Genomic DNA, 26048 nt, shown 5'->3' with positions numbered 1-26048 from the left:
ACCCTGTCTCTAAAAAAAAAAAAAAAAAAAAAAGAAAGGGAGGAAGGAGAGAAGATCATAAAGGGCCCAAATTTGAGAGGAGGGCTATTTTTGGATTTTTGTTACAATTAAGACAGGATAAACTTGAACATGATACAGGAGATCCAACTGAAATGGTTGAACAAAAAAAGAAAAGGGATAGTCAGGAGGTAAAGATCTTGAAAGGGTAAGAATAGATGCTATGCAAAGCTCTGGCAGGTGGAATGGTCTTAGAAGAGAAGAGGAGAGGGTGGGAGAAAGAAGAGACACTGCCTCAATCATAAGTTAAGTTTGTGTGTAAAGGGGCGGCGCCTGTGGTTCAAGGAGTAGGGCGCTGGTCCCATATGCCGGAGGTGGTGGGTTCAAACCCAGCCCTGGCCAAAAACCACAAAAAAAAAAGAAGTTTGTGTGTAAAGTTAAGTAACAGGAAGTTTAAGTTTTCATTTGATGACCTGTTTTCTCTGTGAAGTAGATGAGGTCATCTCCAGATAGAAAAGGATATAGTATTGGGAATTTTAAGGAAAGATGAGAAGATTTGGAATACTGTTGTAGAATATGTTGACCAGAGAAAAGTAGTAGGACTGGTAAGCAGTATTGAAGGCCTGTTTAAGACTGATAAAAATGAACTACTAGTTTCTGCCCTTCTGTCTAGCTTTCTCGAGTAGAGAAAATGTATGGCTGAGTTCGTTTAGGGGTGAGATAGTCATTGATATAATGCCAAGGTTCTTTTTCTTTTCCTTCTTTTTCTTTTTTTTTAAGACAGAGTCTTAACTATGTTGCCCTTGGTAGAGTGCTGTGGCGCTCACAGCTCACAGCAACCTCAAACTCCTGGGCTGAAGAGATTCTCTTGCCTCAGCCTCCCAAATAGCTGGGACTACCGGTGCCCACCACAACACACGGCCATTTTTTATTGTAGTTGTCATTGCTGTGGAGCTGGCCCCTGCCAGCCTCGGAGTATGTGGCTGGAGCCATAACCACTATGCTACAGGCACTGAGCCAATGCCAAGTTTCTTAATCAGGGACAATTTTGCCCTTCAAGGGATATTTGGTAATGTTTAGAGATAACATGGTTTTGATTATCGTTAATGGTGAGGGTGTACCACTGGCATCTACTGCACAGGGATGCTGCTAAACATCTTACAATGCATAGGACAGCCCCTGACAACAAAGAATTATCTGTTCCCAAATGTCAATACTTCCAATATTGAGAAAACTTGATCTAGGGTTACTTCGTGCTCACCGGTATTTGACCTTGAGGTCTTCTATGGCTTTTCCTTGGACTATGGCCCTGAGCTTATAGAGTAAAGCAGTTCTTTAATTGCATGCCTTAAAGGAGGTAGAATGAGCAGCATAATGCAGACCTTGAGTGTTTCAAGGACTTGTGATGTCATAAATATGGAATTGGAAGATGTCTTAAACCTCTAGAAGCAAATCTGGATTTACACATAAATGGAGGTAGCTACTTTGAGGTCTTGTTAAACAGAAATGTTATAATTTCAATAATGTAGGAGGAGTAACACTTCACATCATTATCTAACTTAATGTAACTTCATTTATCTGACAAGTTTTAATCAGTAAAATAAGATCCTGAAGGACTAAGCATGGGCTAAATTTAATGACAAATATAAGTACTTTTAGGTATGAGTAAGAATATAATCATTGGTAATGATGGCACGTGATACGTCTGCTCTGTGATAGGCATCATTCATGGATAGGTATTTGTCCTATGTTATCTCAGTCCTGGCAACATCCTGTGAAATATTACGGTAATTTTAACTCGGGATACTAAGGTTCCAAGAAAACTTGTAATTTGGCCTGTCACAAATTACTAGTAGCTAGAACAAGATTTGTTCTAAAGCTCTTGCATCTTCCACTACAAGTTGTAGGAGGAAGGAGTGATTTGAAGATTCAGCTGAAACAGCTGCCACTGCCTAAAGGGAATGGCGGGGCACTTAGGAAGAGAGTAGGGGCCAGAGGGAGGCCCGGAAAGAGCATGGAGGGAGTGAAAAGGGGGCCAAGAGAGGCTTGGTCACAGCGTCCAAAGCAGCAGACTGACTCTCCCGCCCTTTGTTCTTTCTTTTTTTTTTTTTTTTTTTTTGGTTTTTTTTGGCCAGGGCTGGGCTTGAACCCACCACCTCCAGCATATGGGACCGGCACCCTACCCCTTGAGCCACAGGCACCACCCTGTTCTTTCTTTTTGAGTACAGCCTTTCCCCCTGTGTCCGTTGTTCACTCACTGGTGTTCAAATAAAGCTAGAATATTGAAAAAGGCGGACCGCAAAGGTGAAAAAAAAAACAACCCGGGAGCGTGACGGCGTCGGTGTGCGCCTGCGTGCTGGCGGCGGTGGCGGCAGTGCCCGGCGGGGAGTGGGTCCGGAGCGGGCTCCCGGACCCGAAACGGAAAGGGGCGTCTGGGGGCGTCGGGGACTCCCTTGCCTGGTCCTCGGCGGTCTGATGGAGTAAGAAGGGTCGGCTGTGAATGTGAGTATCGAGGGGCCGGCCTGCGTTGAGCGGATCGGAGCTGGAGGGTCCTGGTGGTCTGTCCGTTCTGGAGGTTGTAGGGCTGCAAGACGCGGCCGGGTTTCTGCTCTGCAGGGTGCGGCTCCGGGGCAACCCAGTTGTTCCTCTCCCAGAGCCGGCGCGGGTTTATGGGCAGGCGGTGTTGTTGGCTGGGGTACGAATTTTCGCGGGGGCGTTCTAGCTCTGCTCCCAGGTCCAGAAGCAAATGTGCTCCAAAGTCTTGACCTTTAGGAGAAGCCGCTGATTTCCTTCGGCCCCTATTTGGGCAGGGAGCTCAAAGACTCTGCTGCTTAAAGGTTGTGGGTCTCAGGCCAGAGACACCTTTCGGCCTATGGTGATTGACACCCTCTGTTCTTTTTCCTCTTTTCGCCTTCTCTCCTTGTGGGATGTATCTTAATAATAGCAACTAAGATTGGGGCTCTTCATTTAATGTTTAGTCCGAATCTTGATGCATAATTATGGAGAGGGAATGTTTTGCACCCTCCTCCCTCTTGGGTCTGGTCTGTACAGTTTAATCATCTTGGAGATTTAAGATTAAGCTACATTGTTGGGAAGTTTGAGATTTGTGAGGCTTTTACCAATTTGAGACTGCAATCCTACTTAAGGGAAGTTCTCTTTCTTCCAAATGATTGCTTTGTCCATCATAATGTTTTATATCGAGTATATTCAGCTTATACTAGTACTATTGTAATTTGCACAGGAAATCTTAAAATTTGTTTTAAGTCTTGTTCTCAAGTTTGATAGTGAAACAATAGAAGATAATATTCATATTCAACTAACACTTTTAACTTTTTTTTTTTCTTTTTTTTTTTTTGTAGAGACAGAGTCTCACTTTATGGCCCTCGGTAGAGTGTGCTGTGGCCTCACACAGCTCACAGCAACCTCCAACTCCTGGGCTTAAGCGATTCTCTTGCCTCAGCCTCCCGAGTAGCTGGGACTACAGGCGCCCACCACAACGCCCGGCTATTAACTTTTTTTTTTTTTTTTTGTAGAGACAGAGTTTCACTTTATGGCCTTGGTAGAGTGCCATGGCATCATACAGCTCACAGCAACCTCCAACTCCTGGGCTTAAGCAATTTTCTTGCCTCAGCCTCCGGAGTAGCTGGGATTACAGGCGCCTGCCACAACGCCCAGCTATTTTTTGGTTGCAGTTCAGCCGGGCCGGGTTTGAACCCGCCACCCTCGGTATATGGGGCCTGCGCCTTACCGACTGAGCCACAGGCGCCGCCCTCAACTAACACTTTCATTAGGACATGTACAAAATACACTCAGGTGTCAAAAAAACCCCTGCGATATTGAAATGGAAGGTGATTTTGTTTTGCAGTACATTTCAAATGAGCTCACTGAGATTGTGGTGGTAATTTGCTTAAGCTAACCGCTAGGGTAAGTGTGAAAGTCTCCTAATAGGATGCAAAAGTTCATCTTCTTCCTGTTAAACCATATATTCAAAGCATTTCTACTGGGAAAGCAAACTATTACAGTTACAATTTCTTTTTTTTTTTTAATTTTTTTTTTATTGTTGCAGTTTGGCCAGGGTTGGGTTTGAACTCACCACCCTCAGCATATGGGGCCAGCACCCTACTCACTGAGCCACAGGCACCACCCTACAGTTACAATTTCTACAGTTGTCTCTTTTTCCTTTTTCTCAAGTTAACTTTCTTTTCTTGAGAAAGAGGGAGCTATGAATGGTAATTATCGTACATCTACGTTATAGCACATACAGTCTGAAGGCTACTGTATAAGAGATGCAGGGAATGATGGTAGGTGCTATATTATGTGGTTATGGAACCAGGAATGGTTCAGAGAGAAGTATACCTTATTTTGTGTTTTGGAATTTTTTAGTGGGAAGTTGAGGATTAATTTGTGTACCCGATGAGTAAGAGCACCTAGGCAGATAAGTTACATGCTAATACTCTTAATTGCATCTCTAGTTTATGAAATCACTAATGGGAATATTGCGGTTGATTGGGTTTTTTGTTTTTGTTTTTGAGACATAGTCTCACTCTGTTGCCAAGGGTGGAATGCCATGGTCAGTCTAGCACACAGCAACCTCAAACTCCTAGGTTCAAGCCATCATCCTGCCTCAGCCTCCTGAGTAGCTGGGACTACAGGAGCCCACCGCAACAGCCTGCTAGTTCTTTTTTTTTTTTTTTGGAGACAGAGTCTCACTATGTTGCCCTTGGTAGAGTGCCATGGTGTCACGGCTCACAGAAACCTCAAACTCTTGGGCTTAAGCGAGTCTCTTGCCTCAGCCTCCCAAGTAGTTGGGACTACAGGTGCCCACCACGACGCCCGGCTATTTTTTTGTTGCAGTTGTATAGCTGGCCCAGGCCGGGTTCAAACCCAACCAACTGTGGTGTATGTGGCTGGCGCCGAGCCGGCTACTTTTTCTATTTTTAGTAGAGATGGGGGTCTCCCTCTTGCTCAGATTGGTCTTGAACTCCTGAGCTAAAGGGATCCTCCCACCTCAGCCTTCCAGAGCGCTAGGATTATAGGCTTGAGCCACCACACCTGGCCCTTCAGTAAACTTCTAAACAGAGACCCCCCCAGAAAACATAGCTGGGTGTGGATCTAATACCTATAATCCCACCAACTTGGAAGGCTGAGGAAGGAGGATTGCTTGAACCGTGGAGTTCAAGGTTACATTAAGTTATGTTCTGCAGTCCACTATGGGCAACAAAATGAGAGAACCTTTCTCTAAAAGAAAAACAAAAACCGGAAAGATAAACACTTCTAACACTTTTTTTTTTTTTTTGAGATACAGTCTTGCTGTGTTGCTCAGGCTGGTCTCAGACTCCTGGACTCAGATGTCCTCCCACTGTACCCACTGTACTTCTAATATTAAACATTGAAATAAATGTGAGCTATACATAAATTTAAGAAAGAGTGGTAAAAACATGTAAGGTAATTACTCAGGTTTTATTGAATAAATGAGTGATGGCAGTTGTGGCGGTGGTGGGTTAAATCATGGAATAAATGTTTGCAAAGTTAAAATTGTAAGGAGAAGCTCCTATGACCACACAGTTCCAAAACAGTAACAGATATGGTAAGTGCTCTGAGTACTTCGATACCACGTTGTTTTTGTGTATTTGTATGCTTATTGTATACTTTATATATTTTTATTTTACACTAATTTGTGTTCAGTTTCCAACCTGCTAATTCCAGTTTAGGGTCAAGGGTGGCTGGAGCCTATTGTGGCAGCTCACCTAGGATGAGGCACCATCATTCCATGGCAGAGCACCCTCAGACACACACCCACACTCCCTCGGATTGGGACCATGTAGACATGCTACTTCCTGTAATAAGCACTTCTTTGAAATGTATGAGGACACCAGAATACCTGGGAAACCCATGTAGACATGAGGACATGCAAATTCCACACAGACAGTGGCCTCAGCTAGGAATCAATTTGTTTCCTCATCAACATTAAAATGACGTTGAACAAAACATTTAAGGACCTGATGTACATAGCTAGATTGAGTTAATCAACATGTATATTACCTATTTTTTGGAGATTTTCTGTCACCCTGAGTAGAGTGCCATAGCTCACAGCAACCTCAAACTCCTGGGTTTGAGCAATCCTTTTTTTTTTTCTTTTTTTAGAGACAGAGTCTCACTTTGTTGTGCTTGGTAGAGTGCTGTGGCGTCACATCTCACAGCAGCCTCCAGTTCTTGGGCTCAGGCGATCCTCCTGCTTCAGCCTCCCAAGTGGCTGGGACCACAGGCGCCTGCCACAATGCCCGGCTATTTTTTGTTGCAGTTTGGCCGGGGCCAGGTTTGAACCTGCCACCCTAGGTATATGGGGCTGGCGCCCTACTCACTGAACCACAGGCACAGCCCTTGAGCAATCCTCTTGTCTCAGCCTCCCAAATATCTTGGCCTACAGTGTCCCATCAGCTCACAGCAAGCTCAGACTCTTGGTCTTAGGTGATTCTCTTGCCTCAGCCTCCCACGTAGCTGGGACTACAGCCACCTGCCACAATGCCCAGCTATTATTTTGTTGCAGTTGTTTAGCTGGCCTGGGTCAGTTTTGAACCCGCCACCCTCAGTGTATGTGGCTGGCACCATAACCACTGTGCTACGGGCTCCTAGCTTATTTGTTTGTTTTTGAGACAGAGTCTCACTGTGTCACCCTCGGTACAGTGCCTTTGTGTCACAGCTCACACCAAACTCAAACTCTTGGGCTTAAGTGATTCTCTCATCTCAGCCTCCCAAGTAGCTGTGACTACATGCCCACCACAACATCCAGTTATTTTTTGTTGTTGTTGTTGTAATTGTCATTGTTGATTGGCAGGCCTGGGCGGTGTTTGAACCCGCCAGCCCTGGTGTCTGTGGCCGGAGCCCCAGTTGCTGAGCTATAGGGGCCAAGCCTGTTTGTTTGTTTTTTGAGACAGTCTCTCACTATGTCGCCCTTGGTAGAGTGCTGTGGTGTCACAACTCAGCAACCTCAACTCTTGGGCTTAAGTGATTCTCTTGCCTCTGCCTCCCAAATAGCTGGGACTATATGTGCTCACCACAACACCCAGCTATTTTTAGAGACAAGGTCTCGCTCTGGCTCAAGCTAGTTTCAAACTGGTGAACTCAGGCAGTCCAACTTCTTGGCCTCCCAGAATGCTAGATTATAGGTATGAGCCACTTCGCCTGGCCAGTTTTTCCAGTTTTATTTTTTATTTTATTTATATATATATTTTTAGATGTTCTTTTTTTTTTTTTTTTTTGCCAGGGCTGGGTTTGAACCTGCCACCTCCGGCATATGAGGCCTGCGCCGTACCCCTTTGAGCCACAGGTGCCGCCCTATTTTTTATTTTTTTGAGACAGAGCCTCAAGCTGTCACCCGGGATAGAGTGCTGTGGCATCACAGCTCACAGCAACCTCCAACTCCCGGGCTCAAGCAATTGTCCTGTCTCTGCCTCCCAAGTAACTGGGACCACAGGCGCCTGCCACAATGCCCGGCTATTTTTTTGTTGTAGCCATCATCGTTGTTTGGCGGACCTGGGTTGGATTTGAACCTGCCAGCTCAGGTGTATGTGGCTGGCACCTTAGCTGTGTGAGCCGCAGGCGTCAAGCCTTTCTGTTTTTAGTAGAGACAGGGGTCTCACTCTTGCTCTGGCTGGTCTTAAACTCCTGAGCTTCTGGCTGGTCTTAAATGCCTCAGCCTCCCAGAGTGCTAGGGTTACAGGTGTGAGTCACCATGCCCAGTCAATAAATTTTCTTTAATTTTTCTTTTTATTATAGTTAGCATATTATATTGGCTTTTTTTTTTTTTGAGACAGAGACTCACTTTGTCCCTCTTGGTAGAGTGCTATGGCGTCACAGCTCACGGTAACCTCAAATTCTTGGGTTTAAGCGATTCTCGTCTCAGCCTCCCAAGTAGTTGGGACTATAGGCACCCACCACAATGCCTGGCTATGTTTTTAGAGATGAGGTCTTGCCGTGGCTCAGTTTGGTCTCAAACTCATGAGCTCAAGCAGTCTATCCACCTCGGCCTCTCAGAATGCTAGGGTTATAGGCGTGAGCCACCATGCCCATCCTTATTTTGGCATTAAAAACATTTTTTTTTTTAATTTATTGAGACAGAGTCTCACTTTGTTGCCCTCCGTAGAGTGCTGTGGCGTCACAGCTCACAGCCACCTCAAACTCTTGGGCTTAAGAAATTCTCTTGCGGGGCAGTGCCTGTGGCTCAGAGGAGTAGAGCGCTGGCCCCATATGCCAGAGGTGGCAGGTTCAAACCCAGCCCTGGCCAAAAACTGCAAAAAAAAAAAACCAAAACTAAGAAATTCTCTTGCCTCAGCCTCCTGAGTAGCTGGGACTACAGGTGCCTGCCACAGTGCCTGGCTATTTTTTTGTTGCAGTTGTCGTTGTTGTTTAGCGGGCCCAGGCTGGGTTCAAATCTGCCAGCCTGGGTGTATATGGTTGGTGCCGTAACCACTGTGTTACAGGCACCAAGCCAGAGACCCCAGATTTTTTTTTTTAGAGACAGAGTCTTACTTTGTCGCCGTTGATAGAGTGCTATGGCGTCACAGCTCACAGCAACCTCCAGGTTTTGGGCTTAGGCAATTCTCTTGCCTCAGCTTCCCAAGTAGCTGGGACTACAGGCGCCCACCACAACATCTGGCTATTTTTTTGTTGCAGTTTGGCTGGGGCTGGGTTCAAACCCACCACCCTCAGTATACAGGTCTGGCACCCTACTCACTGAGCCACAGGTGCCGCCCAGACTCCTGATTCTTTAAAAAAAAAAAAAAATTACGTGGATCCACGAGGTGGTATATGCCTGTAATCTCAGCTACACAGGAGGCTGAGGCAGGAGGATCCCTTGAGCCCAGGATTTTAAGGCTGCAGTGACCTATAATTTGGGCCACTATATTTCAGCCTGGATGACAGGGTGAGACCCTATCTCTTAATATAAAGGAAAGAAAAAAATGGTTAATGGCTGGGTAGATTAAAAAAAGAAATGGGGCCGGATTTGGTAATCCCACCACTCTTGGAGGTCAAGGCAGGTGAATTGCTTAACTCAGGAGTTTAAAACCAGCCTGAGTAAGAGCAACACCTCATCTCTGAAAATAGCCAGGCGTTGTAGCAGGTGTCTATAGTCCCAGCTACTTGAAGACTGAGGCAAGAGGTTCACTTGAGCCTAAGAATTTGAGGTTGCTGTGAACTATGACTCCACGATCTCCTATCCAAGGACACAAAGTGAGACTCTGTCTCAAAAAAAAAACAAAAAACGGCCAACTCGGTGCATATGGCACAGCGGCTAGGGCGCCAGCCACATACACCAGAGCTGACAGGTTCAAACCCAGCCTGGGCCTGCCAAACAACAACCAAAAAATGGCCGGGCATTGCAGCAGGCGCCTGTAGTCCCAGCTACTTGGGAGGCTGAAGCAAGAGAATCGCTTAAGCCCAAGAGTTTGAGGTTGCTGTGAGCTGTGATGTCATAGCATTCTACCGGAGGCGACATAGTGAGACTTTGTCTCAGAAAAAAAAAAAAGCAGCTTTTTTTATTTCTTCAAAGTATATATGAGTATTTATATTCACACACAAAAACGTTATCTTGTGGAATATTGTAGATAAAAAACATATACCATAACGTATGGGATGAGAAGGGAAAAATGGACATGTGTATGTGTGCGTGTGTGTGTGTATATATATATATTATTTTATTTTATTGCAGTTTTTGGTCAGGGCTGGGTTTGAACCCCCCACCTCTGGCATATGGGGCTGGTGCCCTACTCCTTTGAGCCACAGGCGCCGCCCTAAAACATTTAGAATTGTTGAAGGGTTTCTACGTATTACTTGGAGTACATTATTAATACTTAGTGTGATGTGCCGGGCACGGTGGCTCACGCCTGTAATCCCAGTACTGTGAGAGGCTGAGGAGGGAGAATTGCTGGAGCCTGGGTGTTTGAGACTTGCCTGAGCTTGAGTAAGACCTCCACTCATTAAAAAAAAAAGAACCCTGCTGGGTGCCTCAGGAGCATAATCCCAGCACCTTCTGGATGCAGAGACAGCAGGATACCCACAAACTGAGTCTGAGGTTGCAACGAACTGTGACGCCATTGCATTTTGCTCAGGGCATAGGGTGGGACTCTGTCACAAAAAAAGACAACGAAATAAAAAGAAAAAACTAAAAAATAAGGAAATAATTTAAAAACTAGTATGATGTAAAATGTGAAGATGCATGTTGTAATTTGTAGAACAACCACTTGGGGGGAATAATGCAAAGAAATGTTGCCAAAAAACTATTAGAAAAATTAAAAGTGAATAAACCAGAAGAAGACAGAAATAGGTATAGCTAGAAAATTAGTGTTGGGCGGCGCCTGTGGCTCAGTGAGTAGGGCACCGGCCCCATATACTGAGGGTGGTAGGTTCAAACCCAGCCCTGGCCAAACTGCAACAAAAAAATAGCTGGGTGTTGTGGCCGGTGCCTGTGGTTCCAGCTACTCAGGAGGCTGAGGCAAGAGAATTGCCTAAGCCCAAGGATTTGGAGGTTGCTGTGAGCTGTGACACCATGGCACTCTACTGAGGGTTAATGAGACTCTGTCTCAAAAAAAAAAAAAAAAAATTAGAGGTGTTAAAATAGTAAAATGGGGCCAGGCGTGGTGGCTCATGTCTATAATCCTAGCACTTTGGGAAGCTGAGGCAGGGGGATCACTTGAGCTCCTGAGTTTGAGACAAGCCTGAGCCAGAGCTAGACCTCCTCTCTAAAAATAGCTGGGCATTGTGGCTAGTGCTTTCAATCCCAGCTATTTGGGAGACTGAGGCAACAGAATTGCTTAAGCCTAAGAAGTTTTTTTTTTTTTTTTTTCTGTGAGACAGAGTCTCACTATTTCACCCTTGGTAGAGTGCTGTGGCATCACAGCTCACAGCAACCTCAAACTCTTGGGCTCAAGCGATTCCCTTGCCTCAGCTTCCTAAGTAGCTGGTACTACAGGCACTCACCACAACGCCCAGCTATTTTTTGGTTGTATTATTGTTATTTGGCAGGTCTGGGCTGGGTTTGAACCTGCCATCTCCAATGTATGTGACTGGTGCCCTAGCTGCTAAGCTATAGGTGCCAAGTCCCAAGAATTTTTTTTTTTTTTTTTTGAGACAGTTTCACTATGTCACTATGGCATCACAGCTCTCAGCAACCTCCAACTCTTGGACTTAGTGATTCTCTTGCCTCAGCCTCCCAAGTACCTGGGACTGCAGCCCTTCCCCCCCTACCCCCACCCCCAGCACCTGGCTATTTTTTGTTGTTATTGTAGGCCTTGTTGTTCAGCAGGCCTTGGCCAGGTTCATACCTGCCAGACCCAGTGTATATGGCCAGTGCTCTAACCAGTAAGCTACAGGCGCTGATCCTAAGCCCAAGAGTTTCAGGTTGCTGTGAGCTGCGACCCCGCAGCACTCTACCAATGGTGACAAAGTGGGACTCTGTCTCAAAAAAAAAATGAGGGCGGCGCCTGTGGCTCAGTCAGTAGGGCGCCGGCCCCATATACCGAGGGTGGCAGGTTCAAACCCGGCCCCGGCCAAACTGCAACCAAAAAATAGCCAGGCATTGTGGCGGGCGCCTGTAGTCCCAGCTACTTGGGAGGCTGAGGCAAGAGAATCGCTTAAGCCCAGGAGTTGGAGGTTGCTGTGAGCTGTGTGATGCCATGGCACTCTACCGAGGGCCATAAAGTGAGACTCTTGTCTCTACAAAAAAAAAAAAAAATGAAAATAGTAAAATGGTAGATCTAATCCAACCATAGTATTAATTTCACTGAATGGAACACATACTGATTGGGTGCTTACAGACAGGTTGGCTACAAGTGAATGCATGGAAAAAGATATACTGTGTAAATAGGAAATGTAAGAAGCCTGGAGTGGCTATATTCATATCAGATAAAGTAGCCTTCAAGATAAAGAGTACTACAGAGTTAAAGGGATCGTAATGATAAAGGGATTCAATTCACCAGGAATCTACAATCATAAACATGTTCCTGATATTAGAGCTTCAGAATATATTAAGCAAAAATTGATATAGCTAAAGGAAGAAATAGTCATTTCACTATAGATTTGAAAATTATTCTCTAAACAAATGATTACAGGGAAATTCGGGGGGGGGGGTGATTTCTACACAATAGCTGCAGAATATACTTTTCCCCCCTCTCACATGTACATAACATACCAGACGCTGGGCTTGTAATTCTCAATAAATTTGAAAAGATTAAACTCATAATAGCATGTGTTCTTTGACTACAATGGGATTAATTTCAGAATCAAGATACATAGAAAAGCTCCACATATTTAGATATTCAGTGAAACTTCTCTGAAATAACCTATGAGTTAAAGGAATCACAAGGGGAGCTAGAAAATATTTTTGAACTGAGTAATGAAAATACAATATGAAAAAAATTTTTTTGAGACAGTTTCACTTTGTCACCCTTGGTAGAGTGCCGTGGAATCACACCTCACAGCAACCTCCAACTCCTTGGCTTAGGTGATTCTCTTGCCTCAGCCTCCTGAGTAGCTGGGACTACAGGTGCCACAATGCCCGGCTATTTTTTGTTGCAGTTTGGCTGGGGCCAGGTTCAAACCCGCCACCCTCAGTATATGGGGCTGGCGCCCTAACCACTGAGCACAGGTGCTGCCCACAATATGAATATTTGTGAGATAACTGTCACAGCCCATGTAGAAATGATAACTGAGTATAATGTGGTGTCTTGGATGACATGCTGACAGAGAAAGAAGAGACTAGGAAAAAAATGAGACCATTTGGATAAAGTATGGCTTTAAGTTAATAGTGTATCGTATTGGCTTGTTAATTGTGACAAATGTAACAGACTAATGTAAAGCGTTAATATGGTAAGCTGAATATGTTGTATATTGGAACTCCACTATTTTGCAACTTTTCTGTAAATCTGAAGCTATTTTAAAATAAAAAGTATTAAAAACTTTTAAAAACTCTCGGGGTGCAACTTAAAGTAGGGGTGTTTATAGTCTTAAATACATTTATTAGAAAAGAAAGGCTGGGTCCAGTAGTTCAGACCTGTAATCTTTGCATTCTGGGGGGCTAAAGTGGGTTGATCACTTGAGCTCAGGAGTTTGAGACCAGCCTGAGTAAGAGCAAGACCACATCTTTAAAATAGCTGGGCATTGACTCGGCACCTGTAGCACAGCATTTACTGTGCCAGCCACATGCACCAAGGCTGGTGGGTTTGAGCCCAGCCCAGGCCAGCTAAACAACAACGACACCTTCAACAAAAAAATAGCTGGGCATTGTGGCGGGTGCCTATAGTCCCAGCTACTTGGGAGACTGAGGCAAGAGTATCGCTTAAGCCTAAGAGTTTGAGGTTGCTGTGAGCTGTAACACTACAGCACTCTACTACGGGTGACATAGTGAGACTGTGTCTCAAAAAAAAAAGTTTAGAACATTTTTTATTGTACTATATAGTATTATTGGTCAGTTTGCTAGGGGTGGATGTCCTTGGCTTAGGATAATAAAGTTTGTATTTTAGTGCTTAGTTCGCAAGTGAGGAAACTCCACATTAACTGGTGTTTGTGCCATAAAGTCACACTTTTTATTGACTTTGTTGCATTTAAGTGCTTTTGTCATGTTTAGTTTTAACGGTTAATAACTTGAAGAAGAATTTGAAACATTTTTTTCTTTTTTTTAGAGACAGAGTCTCACTTTATGGCCCTCGGTAGAGTGCTGTGGCCTCACACAGCTCACAGCAACCTCCAACTCCTGGGCTTATGCGATTCTTTTGCCTCAGCCTCCCCAATAGCTGGGACTACAGGCGCCCGCCACAACGCCCAGCTATTTTTTGGTTGCAGTTTGGCCGGGGCCGGGTTATGAACCCACCACCCTTGGTATGTAGGGCCGGCGCCCTACCGACTGAGCCACAGGCGCTGCCCACGCCAGACTATTTTTCTGTTGCAGTTTGGCCAGGACCGGGCTTGAACTCGCCACCCTTGTTATATGTGGCCGGCGCCCTACTGACTGAGCCACAGGCGCTGCCTGAATTTGAAACATTTCTAAAATTTTCTTCACCAGTTTCCACAACCTTTAATTAGTATTTGATGTTTAGTGATTGTCGAATGAAATAACAAAACAATGCATGTAAGTAGTAAAGCTGATGTACAATATTAAGATACAAGGGAATTAAAAGAATCAGTGTACTATACTACTTAGCAACAGAAGGATTTATGTTAATTTTGAGATTTAGGGAATTGTTAGTAATATTGAAAAGATGAATAATGTATTTTTGTTATTGTTTTGAACTAATTGACATTTAGCTTTCTCAAGTGTCCAAAGTTTTTTTTTTTTTTTTGCAGTTTTTGGCCGGGGCTGGGTTTGAACCCGCCACCTCAGGCATATGGGGTTGGCGCCCTACTCCTTTGAGCCACGGGCGCCTCCTCAAATGTCCAAATTTTTAATGTAATCTTAATTCAATGTTTTACATTTTATTATTAAATAATTTAGGCATTTGGGAGTGTTATGAAGTAGAATGCAATAGCAAGAAAACAGTTGAGTGACCAGGAGTAGAGAATCTTAGGCCTCTTTTATTGGTCCTCCTCCCATGTCCTGTAGGAGTTAAAAATTAGGATTAGGCTACAGTAGTTTATCACCTCATTATGTCACAGGCTCAAAATCAACCCCAGATGTGAGGAAACAGATATCACTGTTACTAGGTTTCCAACCTTTTTTCTCCATTGCATATTGGAAGAATAAGGGTTGTTTTGAGCCACACAGTAAATATACAAATGCTAATGAAAGCTGATTAGCCAAAGAAAAGGTCTGTTGGACACCCCTGCTTAATGCATGATGTTATCTTGTAGAGGGAAAAATCTCTTGCTTGGGAGTGGATTTAAAATTCATGTGGTGCATCTCTAAGAGAGACTCGAGGAAAGTATGCTAGTGCTAGAGGATTGTAAAATAAAAAATCTTTGGGTCTTACTTTAAACCCCAGTATTTACCCAGCTCTCTCTTTCTCTCTCTCACACACACACATAAACTTGGATTACTAACCCAAGATAGATAATTCCATTTGGCACAATTCAATAAATACTTATGGATTGTTTACAACATGCCAGACGCTATTTTAATGGCTAAAACTAATTAACAGAATATCCAAAGACCTTGTTATCGTGGAATTTAAATTTTGATTGGGAGAAGATAGAGTATAGCAAATATATACTATACCACATAGTAAAAGGTGCTTTTTTAGGTATCTATCTCTGGCTTCATAACAAACTGTTCCAAAATTTATTCACTTAAAACATCGACTTTATTGTTTCTCACAATTAGGTGGGCTTAATAGGGTCTAGATGGTTCATCTCTTGGTCTCCCTTGGGGTCTCTAATTGGTGACTGGACCTAGAACCCTCAAGTTGACTCACTTTACATGGCTCTCAGTTGGACCTGCTGGTTGTTAGGATGCTCACTTGGGGTCACAATTCTTTTCCATTTGCCTTTTCTCTGTGGCTTAGGCTACTCACAGCATGAGGCCCTGTTCTATGAGGGAGTGTAACGAATGGACAGAGGCAAGAAGTGCAGATTTTGAAAGTTCAGCCTCAGAAGCTACACAGTATCACTTTTACCACATTTTTTGGTCAAAATAGTTCTCAGGTAGGGGAAACAGACTCCAGTTTTTGATGTTGTTGTTATGGGGTTTTTTGTTTTTGTTTTTTTAACACAGAATCTCACTCTTGTTCCAGGCTAGAATGCTTTGGCATTGTGTCACAGCAGCCTAGCTCACAGCAACCTCAAACTCTTGGGTTCAAGCCATCCTTCTGACTCAGCCTCCCAAGTAGCTGAGACTACAGGTGCCTGCCACAATGCCTGTCTGGTTTTCTTTCTTTCTTTTTTAATTTTCTTTTTTTGTCTGGCTGGTTGTCTTTTACTGTTTTATTAGAGACAGGGTCTGGCTATTGCTCAGGCTGGTCTTGAACTCCTGAGCTCAAGGGATCTGCTAGCCTCTGCCTCCCAAAAGGCTAAGGCGCCAGCCACATACACCTGAGCTGGTGGGTTCAAATCCAGCCTGGGCCTGCCAAACAACAGTGATGGCTGCAACCAAAAAATAGCCGGGCATTGTGGCCGGCGCCTGTAGTCCCACCTACTTGGGAGGCAGAGGCAGGAGAATTGCTTGAGCCCAGGAGTTGGAGGTTGCTGTGAGCTGTGATGCCACAGCACTCTACTCAGGGAGACAGCTTGAGGCTCTGTCTCAAAAAAAAAAAAAGAAAAAGAAAAGAAAAGAAAAGCTTGGTGCCAGAAATGTTGTAGATTTCAGATTTTATCACATTTTTGAATATTTCATTATACTTCCTGGCTGAAACATCTCAAATCCAAAAATCCAAAATGTTCCAATGAGCATTTCCCTTAAGTGTCATGTTGGTACTCAAATAAGTTTTAGATTACTCTGGGAGGCTGAGGCAGGATGATTACTTGAGGTCAGGAATTCGAGATCAGGCTGAACAAGAACAAGACCCCGTCTTTACTAAAAAATAGAAAGATTAGCTGGGTGTGGTGGTGCTTGCCTGTAGTCCCATCTACTTAGGAGACTAATGCATGAGGATCCTTTGAGCCCAGGAGTTTGAGGTTGCAGTGAGCTATGATGATGCCACTATACTCTGGTCTGGGTGACAGGGCAAGACCCTTTCTCAAAAAAAAAAAATTTTGGAGCATTTCAGATTTTCAGATTTGGGGTGTGCAAATTGTGTATGTTTTAACTTGAATTTTAACAGAATCCTACTTTGGCAATCTTTCACTACTCTCTTTGTAGAATAGACTGTAAAAGGACAAGGGCAGCAGTAGGGAGTCAAGTCAGTAGAGATGGTGGGATGTGCTAGGTGATGAGAAATGGTTGGAATTTGGGTACATTTCAAGGTAGAACAGACAGAATTTGCTTGTGAGGGTGGATGTGGGGTAAGAAAGAGAGATCAAGTGACTCTGAACATTTTTGTCCGAGGCACCTAAAACATTAGAATTTTTGCTTACCAAGATGGGAAGACTGGGGGAGGAGCAAGGTGTAGGTGAGAAAGATACAGGACTTCTGTACGATTTTTGGCTGTGTCAAGATGAATTTAAGAAGATATATGGGGCGGCTCCTGTGGCTCAGTGAGTAGGGCGCCGGCCCCATATACCGAGGGTGGCAGGTTCAAACCCGTCCCCCACCAGACAGCAACAACAACAAAAAAAATAGCCAGGTGTTGTGGCGGGCGCCTGTAGTCCCAGCTACTCGGGAGGCTGAGGCAAGAGAATCGCCTAAGCCCAGGAGTTGGAGGTTGCTGTGAGCTGTGTGATGCCATGGCACTCTACCGAGGGGCATAAAGTGAGACTCTGTCTCTACAAAAAAAAAAAAAAAAGAAGATATATGGGGCAAAAGGATTACTAAATGTTACTTCCTCATTGCAGGTGTGACGTTGAGTGCTTCAGATCTGGTCACTATGGTACGAGAACGAAAATGCATATTGTGCCACACTGTGTGCAGTTCAAAAAAGGTAATCATGGAAGAGAGAGGCTTTATAACTGATTTTTAAGAGATACATGCTAAGCATTTAACAGTGTCTTATTTATGTTTCTTTCCTGAACCATGGTCTAATTCCACTGATTTCTTTCTCATTACTGCCTCCTAAAGCCAGTAACTGTATTATACATCAGAAATGGTATTAACATCTTAGAAGTCCACAAGGTGGGGATGTTGCTCAAAGAAAAACAGACTTTTTTATGAACTGAGTTCATCTGTTTCTTAGGGAAATTGGGTACAATTTGTCTCACTTTTTGCAGTTTCTTGCCTTTATCACTTGCTTTCATAATAGTGCTGCTGGCTTAAATTCTGAGGAAATTTTTCCATATACTTTTTTTTGTTTGTTTTGAGACAGAGTCTCACTGTGTCACCCTTGGTAGGGTGCTGTGGCGTCACAGCTCACAGCAACCTCAAACTCTTGGGCTCAAGAGACCTCTTGGGACAGTGCCTGTGGCTCAGTGGGTAGGGCGCTGGCCCCATATACCTGGGGTGGTGGGTTCAAACCTGGCCCCGGCCAAACTGCAACAAAAAAATAGCCGGGTGTTGTGGCGGGCGCCTATAGTCCCAGCGGCTCGGGAGGCTGAGACAAGAGAATCGCCTAAGCCCAGGTGTTGGAGGTTGCATGGCACTCTACTGAGGGCAATAAAGTGAGACTCTGTCTCTACAAAAAAAAAAAAAAGAGAGAGAACCTCTTGCCTCAGCCTCCCAAGTAGCTGGGACTATATAGACGCCTAGCTAGTTTTTCTATTTTTAGTAGAGACTGGATCTTGCTCTTGCTTAGGCTGGTCTTGAAGTCCTGAGCTCAAGCAATCCACCCACCTCAGCCTCCCAGAGTGCTAGCTAAGATTACAGATATGAGCCACCATGCCCGACCCCATTTTAAATCTTTTGGGCATTTCTTCTGCTCTGGTTTAAAACGTGTTTCCAGGCTCTGCGCCCGTAGCTCAGTGAGTAGGGTGCTGCCCACATACACCGAGGCTGGTGGGTTTGAGCCCAGGCCAGGCCTGCTAAACAACGACAACTGCAGCCAAGAAATGACCAGGTGTTGTGGCGGGCGCTTGTGGTCCCAGCTACTCGGGAGGCTGAGGCAGGAGAATCACTTAAGCCCAAAAAGTTTGAGGTTGCTGTGAGCTGTGATGCCATGGCACTCTATCCAGGGCAACATAGTGAGACTCTGTCTCAAAAAAAAAAAAAAAACAAAAACAAAAACATGTTTCCATCATCTCTTCATGTTTTTCTCCCTGGTCATAATGAAGTTAAATTAAGGACTGCAGTTGTATACTCCTCCTTAGGCAAAGCCAATTACAGTAAGTTTTAAAGCAAGGGAATGGCCTGCTTTAAGTGAGCAGTATGGTTTAAGAAAATAATGAAATGGGTTAGTGGGAAAGGATAATTCTGGTACTTATTTTCAGATAGATTATGAACAATTTATGTTGAAGTGGTGCTTTCTTCTCATTTCCCAAACTAGTGTAACCATTGTCTCTCCAAATACACCAAGGAGGAGAAAAGGGACCCCCATAGTTGGGGGTCATCACAATATGAGGAACTTTATTAAAGGGTCGCAGCATTAGGAAGGTCGAGAACCACTGGAAGTGAGAAGAATATAGGAAAAAGCTGCATATTACATCCCTGATTATCCTGTTGCCCACTAATATATAAAAGAAACCTTAAGAGTTTTTTAAAAAATGCATATTTCTTTGTGTTACTGTTGTTTTCTAAATTTGTTCAATCATGAAATCACACCCCTCCCACTACTAACTTTTAAAACATAGTACTGATTAATATGCAGGGGACTAAATGGAAGCATGGTATCTGAGAAGGTATGCAATCTTATGCCTGTGGATGTTTTCTAATCATTTTGAAAGCTTAGTTGTCTCAGTATTTGCATTCATTCCTTAGAGAAGAATTGGAGAGGATTTTGCATGTTAAATTTAGAAAAGGATTAGTGAAGTGTTTTAGAAAATCAGAAGTCACATTTACACTGCTTTTCTTTTTAACTGATTTTGAATAATATTTTAATAAATAGAATGTAGAATTGTTTTTTATATCAGAATAATCCAATTCCATGAATACTACTTTGGTCAGGAATGGTTTTATTTCAAGGAAAAGAATTCACTTAAATTTAGCTCAGGAAAGGGAGATTTGGCATATAGATAAGAATCTAAATCGAGAAAAAAATCACAACAGGAAGCATAAGGAACTAAGAAGATCAAGTTGTATATTCATGGATTGTTTCATTCTATGTTCTGTTACTAACTTGACTCAGTTTTCAGCTCTGAGTTAGTTCTAGTTAGTGGCCAATTGGTTTTGGCCAGAAGGTATCCTGTCTGGAGCTACTCTCTCCATGGATGAAGCATTAGTAGAGAAGGGAAGGAAAAGATGGTCGTCTTCTGTAAAGTTGCCATTTAAAGGAAAGGTTTTAAATCATAGCACTGTTTACACACTGTAGTAAGTAACTTAAAGTCATAATGGGTAGTTCTACACTGTTTTTGATGGTATGGATTGTATATAATGAATAATCTCAATTCATTAGATGCTTATAGTGTGACATAGCGTCTGAAATATTGACTTTGGTATCAGATCTGCCTGGTTTTGAGTCCCTTTTTGACTTTGAGAAGGCAAGACTCAATATTTTCACACTTATCCTTTCAGTGCCTACCTCTGTGTTGGCACATAAGTACTTGATAAATACTTGGTTAGTGAGCCAGTTAACTTCTCTGCATACTTGTGTCCTTATGAAGTTAAGAATGCTCCCTCAGGCTGGGCCTGGTGGTTCACACCTATATTCCTAGCACTTTGGGAAGCCGAGGTAGGTGGATTACCACATTTGATACAGAATTTCAGCCTAATTGTTGATTGAATAGGAACAGAGGAACAGCCTCCCAAGTAGCTAGGACTACAGGCACCTGCCACAACACCCGACTATTTTTTAGAGATGGGGGTTTCACTTTAGCGATGGGTCTCACTCTGGGTCAGGCTGGTCTCTGTGAGCTCAGGCAATCCACCCACCTCGGCCTCCATAGTGCTGGGATTACAGGTATGAACCACTGCACCCAGCCAGAAGGAAGTGATTTTAATTTCAGTATTGAAATGAGAAGAGTAATCACATTTGATACAGAATTTTTGGCCCAATTGTTGATTGAATAGAAACAGAGGAACTTTTTTCAAGGTAGTCCCTGTAGTGTAATCTGCTTTCTTTAATTTTGAAGGAGATGGACGAACACATGCGGAGCATGTTGCATCACAGGGAACTTGAAAATCTGAAGGGCAGGTATGGAAATGGTTCTCTTCCATAAATTTGTGAACTGTGGTGGGGGATCTGAGTGCTAATGGTGCCTGTTAGCTTATTTTGTGTAATTCATTGTTACGTGAGTGTTGTCTTACGATGGCATAAGACAGTCTTTTGGCATTCAAAAGAGATAACCAGGGGTCCTCAAACTGCGGCCCGCAGGCCACATGAGGCAGTGTGATTGTATTTGCTCCCGTTTTGTTTTTTTACTTCAAAATAAGATATGTGCAGTGTGCATAGGAATTTGTTCATAGTTTTGTTTTTGTTTTCTTAACTATAGTCCGGCCCTCCAATGCTCTGAGGGACAGTGAATTGGCCCCCTGTTTAAAAAGTTTGAGGACGCCTGATATAAACCCTGATGTCTTTGTGCCTCTCAAATGTATGGAATACATGGACAGTAGCTCTAGCAGCTAGATTACAACAAGGTGAATTGGGATGAGCCAGCTCTCATTAGTAAGATTTCTCATTCCTACACACCAGCCTTGCAACTAGGACTTTTCATCTTTGCTTCAGCAGTATTACAAATTAATTGCATGCCTTATACCTTTAGTGTTGCTGGAATTGCCTGAAAAGTCCAAAGTCTGCTAAATAGCATAGAATCTCATTGATGTGAACAAAAAGTGCAAACTTTAAAAGTATTAAGAATTCTGTTTTGTGACTTAAAGCTTGAGATGCTCAAGGAAAGAATAATAAGCACCTTTAAAAAAATGAAATGTTGTGTATGTGTATATTCCATGTCTTTTTGTCCATCTATGTTGACTTTTTTGACTTCTGTGAATTTGAAGTTTAGTGACTGGATTAGATGGAAAAACATTAGGAACCTGAGAAATGTGAATTATTTCTTATTGCATGAATAACAGTAATAAGTTTTGATCAAGGTTATAATCTAGGGCATTTGAAATTATTTGTATTTCAAAAAATTATTTGTATTTTAAGTTTTACAATTCTAGATTATGTGGGCAAGTTAAGGTGTTATTAAACGTTCAGCATCTCTTTAGCCTATTAGTGGAATTTTTCCTTGCCCCGGTCCTTTTCCTGTGGAAAGGTTAGGTCTCTGTAGCAATGTAAAAGAGACTTGCGTTCAGATTTAGTGTGGGGAATCCTTGTCATAATACCTTGAATATATTAATATATGGTCTCCAATTTGTTACTGTTGAAAACCTGTGGAATCCAGTCAACTTTTGATTATGTGGATTATTTTAATTGTTTAAAAATCCCCATTTTCAACAGACTTTCTTCTTTCATTCACCTGTTTATTGGCTACTTATCTTACTTATCTGAAACACCTGTCCCATATGTACTATATTATCAAATCAAATAAAACAAATAAGGTTAGTAGATATAGTTAGTAGGCAACAAGCCCGCTGTATTAGAAAATTAATGCCCCCCGGCCAAACTGTAACCAAAAAATAGCCGGGCGTTGTGGCGGGCGCCTGTAGTCCCAGCTGCTCGGGAGGCTGAGGCAAGAGAATCGCTTAAGCCCAGGAGTTGGAGGTTGCTGTGAGCTGTGTGAGGCCACGGCACTCTACCGAGGGCAATAAAGTGAGACTCTGTCTCTACAAAAAAAAAAAAAAAGAAAATTAATGCCTTGGGCGGCGCCTGTGGCTCAGCGGGTAGGGCGCCGGTCCCATATGCCAGAGGTGGCGGGTTCAAACCCAGCCCCGGCCAAAAAAAAAGAAAATTAATGCCTTATTAATTCAGAGATCACTACTAAACCATTTAAAACATTAAAAGTTAGATTACATACAATTTATGTTTATAGTCGATACAGAATTGTAAAAATTAAAAAATGTAAAAGTCCTCTCCCCAAACTCCTAAATCCTACTCCCCTCTTAGAAGATAGTCAAAAGTGGGCGGCGCCTGTTGCTCAGTGAGTAGGGCGCCGGTCCCGTATGCCGAGGGTGGTGGGTTCAAACCCAGCCCCGGCCAAACTGCAACAACAACAACAAAAAATAGCCAGGCGTTGTGGCGGGCGCCTGTAGTCCCAGCTGCTCGGGAGGCTGAGGCAAGAGAATCACATAAGCCCAAGAGCTGGAGGTTGCTGTGAGCCGTGTGACGCCACGGCACTCTACCGAGGGCAGTAAAGTGAGACTCTGTCTCTACAAAAAAAAAAAGAAGATAGTCAAAAGAGTTTGTTGTATATCCTACCCAGACCTCTTTCTATATATTTAATATTTTTATATACATATTTTTGTCTTATTAACATAAATGAATGACATTGCTACATATGTGTTCTGTTACATTTCCCCTAATAACTGTGCCTTGGATATTTTATCTGCCACATTCAATTATTTGGAACATAGTTTCTTTTTTAGGAAGAAAGAATTAAAAAAGCCATTCTGAGCTGCCAATATAAACATTCAGCTTTAGCATCCAAAATAATTTGATTTAGAGGAGAACACTTTATTTATTTATTTATTGGAGACAGAGTCTCTAACTTTGTTGTCCCCCCCCCACCTCATAGAGAGCTGTGGCATCACCATCACAGCTCACAGCAACCTCAAACTCTTGGGCTCAAGTGATTCTCTTGTTTTAGCCTCCCAAGTAGCTGGGACTACAGGTACCCGCTACAGGGCCCAGCTATTTTTAGAGAGAAGGTCTCACGCTGGCTCAGGCTGGTCTTAAACTCCTGAGCTAAGGCAGTTCACCTACCTTGACCTCCCAGAGTGCTGGGATTACAGGTGTAAGCCACACCCAGCCTAGGAGAGCACTTTAGTACTTACTCCTTTATTAGATATAGTGCTAACAAGTTTTATATGGTTTCTTGGCCTATGTAACAAATTACAGGGAAGAAGGCAAGCAAGTAGCAAGAAAAAACAGCTTACAAAGTTATGAAACTCTTAAAATCCATAAAATCTCAAAAACCATTTACTGTCTTGGAGCATTTACTCTAAGGACAGTCATCACCAGTTCACCACAGGGACAAATAGTCATCAGTTGTTATTTCCCTTTCCCTGTTATACTTTGTGATTGTTTCCTCTGGATTTCATGTTTAATTACTAGCATTCTGATATTAAGACTGTGTTTGTCTTTACAGTTATACAATTTTTTGTTTGTGATTAATCTGGTTAAGAACTATAACGTGCACATTTTTTAAGATTTTGATGCAAGCTTGAATGATAAGTAACTGGTCCTATTTGCTTCACAGCTGTGGAGCATTTCTGTATTTTTTCCTGATATATTTGTTCTGATACATGGACTTTGACTAGTAGTATCTCCAGATAGAGGCCATTAAAAAGGCACAAACCTTTGTTTATCAAGCAGCTGTTGTCATGTAGTTAGAGCAAGCTTAATAAGGAAAAGCTTATGTAGAGAATATCTTAAGACTGCCCTTCACACATGAGAGGAAATTGTGTGGTAACAGGATGAAGCTAATTTAAGCCTTCCTTTAAATGCCCTGAGGAAAATGTCTGCCTTTATTAGCCAAGAAATAATGAAATAATTATGTTATGAATTTACACAGAGTAGTAAGCATTTTAACTGGCGATGGTTAAAGAATTGGAAAGTAGCATCATTGAAATATTATTTAATTTGCTATTAACTTTTAAAAAACATAAGATTTCCTATACACCCTATGGGGAGGCATAATTCTTCAGAAGATGTGATAATTACTTCCCTGATCTTTCTCTACATAAGCATAGATACTCTCTTTTCAAAGTTTCTCTCTCTTTTTTTTTTTTGTGATTTTTCTGGCCGGGGCTGGGTTTGAACTCACCACCTCCGGCATATGGGACCGGCGCCCTACTCCTTGAGCCACAGGCGCCGCCCTAAAGTTTCTCTCTTTCTTTTAAATTAGATTATATTTGTAAGAAAAACATTAGGTATTTCTGGGTTTTTTAAAAAATAACTTTTAGTACTAACTTTTATGTTGCATTTATTGCCTGTACCCTTTGGGGCTGGATCTCTGATACACATAACTCTGGAACTATGGTTATATTTTTTCTCACAAGGAGAGCAAAATGTTTTTAAAAATTTGTGTTTTGAATGTCTGTGAAGTATCCAACATATGCTTATGCTTTGGAGGTTCCAAAGTGTGTGGGTTTATGACTATTGGTGTTTATTTTTATTAAGAGTTAAATTCTGCCTACCTTATGCTACATTCCTTAATATTTTTTAAAAAGTCAGTGTGGCTTTCCAGTGTGTCTTTAAAGGAAAGGAATTTTGATGGTTTAAATATGAGAAAAATCTTTGCATTTTTGAAATAGGATAAAATCAGAGCTCTTATTTAAAAATATCTTATAGGTATTATACTAAAAGTACAATTGACTGATGTCTTTAGTACTGTAACACAGAGTTAAGCATTCTATATGTTCTAGGTAGAAAAATAGACTAAAACATTTTCTATAGTTTCAGTGAGTTTTAAGAAAAAGATTTTATAACTAGACAATTCAGTTGATTTGAATATTTATAGTGTAAAGTACTCTGGGTTTGTTACAGATTTTTCTGAGGCTGCCCATTGAGGGTAGGTTTATATTTATATTAACTTTTTTCTGTGTTACTGTGAAAATGGCTTTTCTGTAACAAGTTAACATTCACTTGGAATGAGCTACTATTACTTTAAACACTTCAGAGGAATGTGGCTATCCCTGGTAAACTGGAAAAACTTGAGGATTATTCTTCTTTAAATATCTGAATGTAGTAAATACAGTTGCAAACTCTTAGTGAAAATGTTTTAAATACCGGCTGAATTAGAAGAAATTGGATATTGATATTCTGGGTAATCATGTTAATATTTTTGGGGAACCTGATTAGAACTTATCCTAAAAATGTCAGCATTTGGGGCAGCGCCTGTGGCTCAGTGAGTAGGGCACCGGCCGCATATACTGAGGGTGGCGGGTTTAAACCCAGCCCCAGCCAAACTGCAACAAAAAAATAGCCAGGCATTGTGGCGGGCGCCTGTAGTCCCAGCTACTTGGGAGGCTGAGGCAGGAGAATCGTGTAAGCCCAGGAGTGTGTCCTGTGATGTCATGGCACTCTACCAAGGGCGGTAAAGTGAGACTCTGTCTCTACAAAAACAAAAACAAAAATGTCAGCATTTGCTTAACAGATTTTCCGGTGTGGATATGTGTAAAAAAAGAAAAAGGAGGTTATCATTTGAAGTTACAAAGAAAAAAAGAGTGAAAACTAATAAAAATGTCTCCACTTTTCTGAAGCATTCTCCGTGATTGTTGCAAAATAAAAAACTTGTTTTTGTGAACTTCTTGGGCATTGTTTAGTGTTTATACTTTTTTTTGT

At 42.5% G+C, this 26048-nt stretch overlaps 1 protein-coding gene across 5 annotated transcripts in view; it reads left to right on the top strand.

Annotated features, from left to right (window-relative positions):
- Positions 1–2337: 2337 nt before the first annotated feature.
- ZNF106 (zinc finger protein 106) overlaps positions 2338–26048 on the top strand; it is a 68613-nt gene continuing 44902 nt past the window's right edge. For 2 of the 5 annotated variants that reach the window (XM_053593621.1, XM_053593617.1), the window contains exons 1-3: positions 2338–2499; positions 17413–17498; positions 20734–20795. In XM_053593621.1, the coding sequence (XP_053449596.1) occupies positions 17445–17498; positions 20734–20795 (116 nt within the window). In that variant the 5' untranslated portion in view covers positions 2338–2499; positions 17413–17444. Of the gene's footprint in view, positions 2500–17412; positions 17499–20733; positions 20796–26048 lie in introns of those variants that run through there. The other 3 variants (XM_053593618.1, XM_053593620.1, XM_053593622.1) reach the window with 3 other exon arrangements.

This window comes from Nycticebus coucang, chromosome 6, assembly GCF_027406575.1.
Source record: "Nycticebus coucang isolate mNycCou1 chromosome 6, mNycCou1.pri, whole genome shotgun sequence".
Classification (NCBI taxonomy): Eukaryota; Metazoa; Chordata; class Mammalia; order Primates; family Lorisidae; genus Nycticebus; species Nycticebus coucang.
The sequence above is the reverse complement of the archived record's forward strand: the minus strand, read 5'-3'. Positions and strand labels throughout refer to the sequence as shown.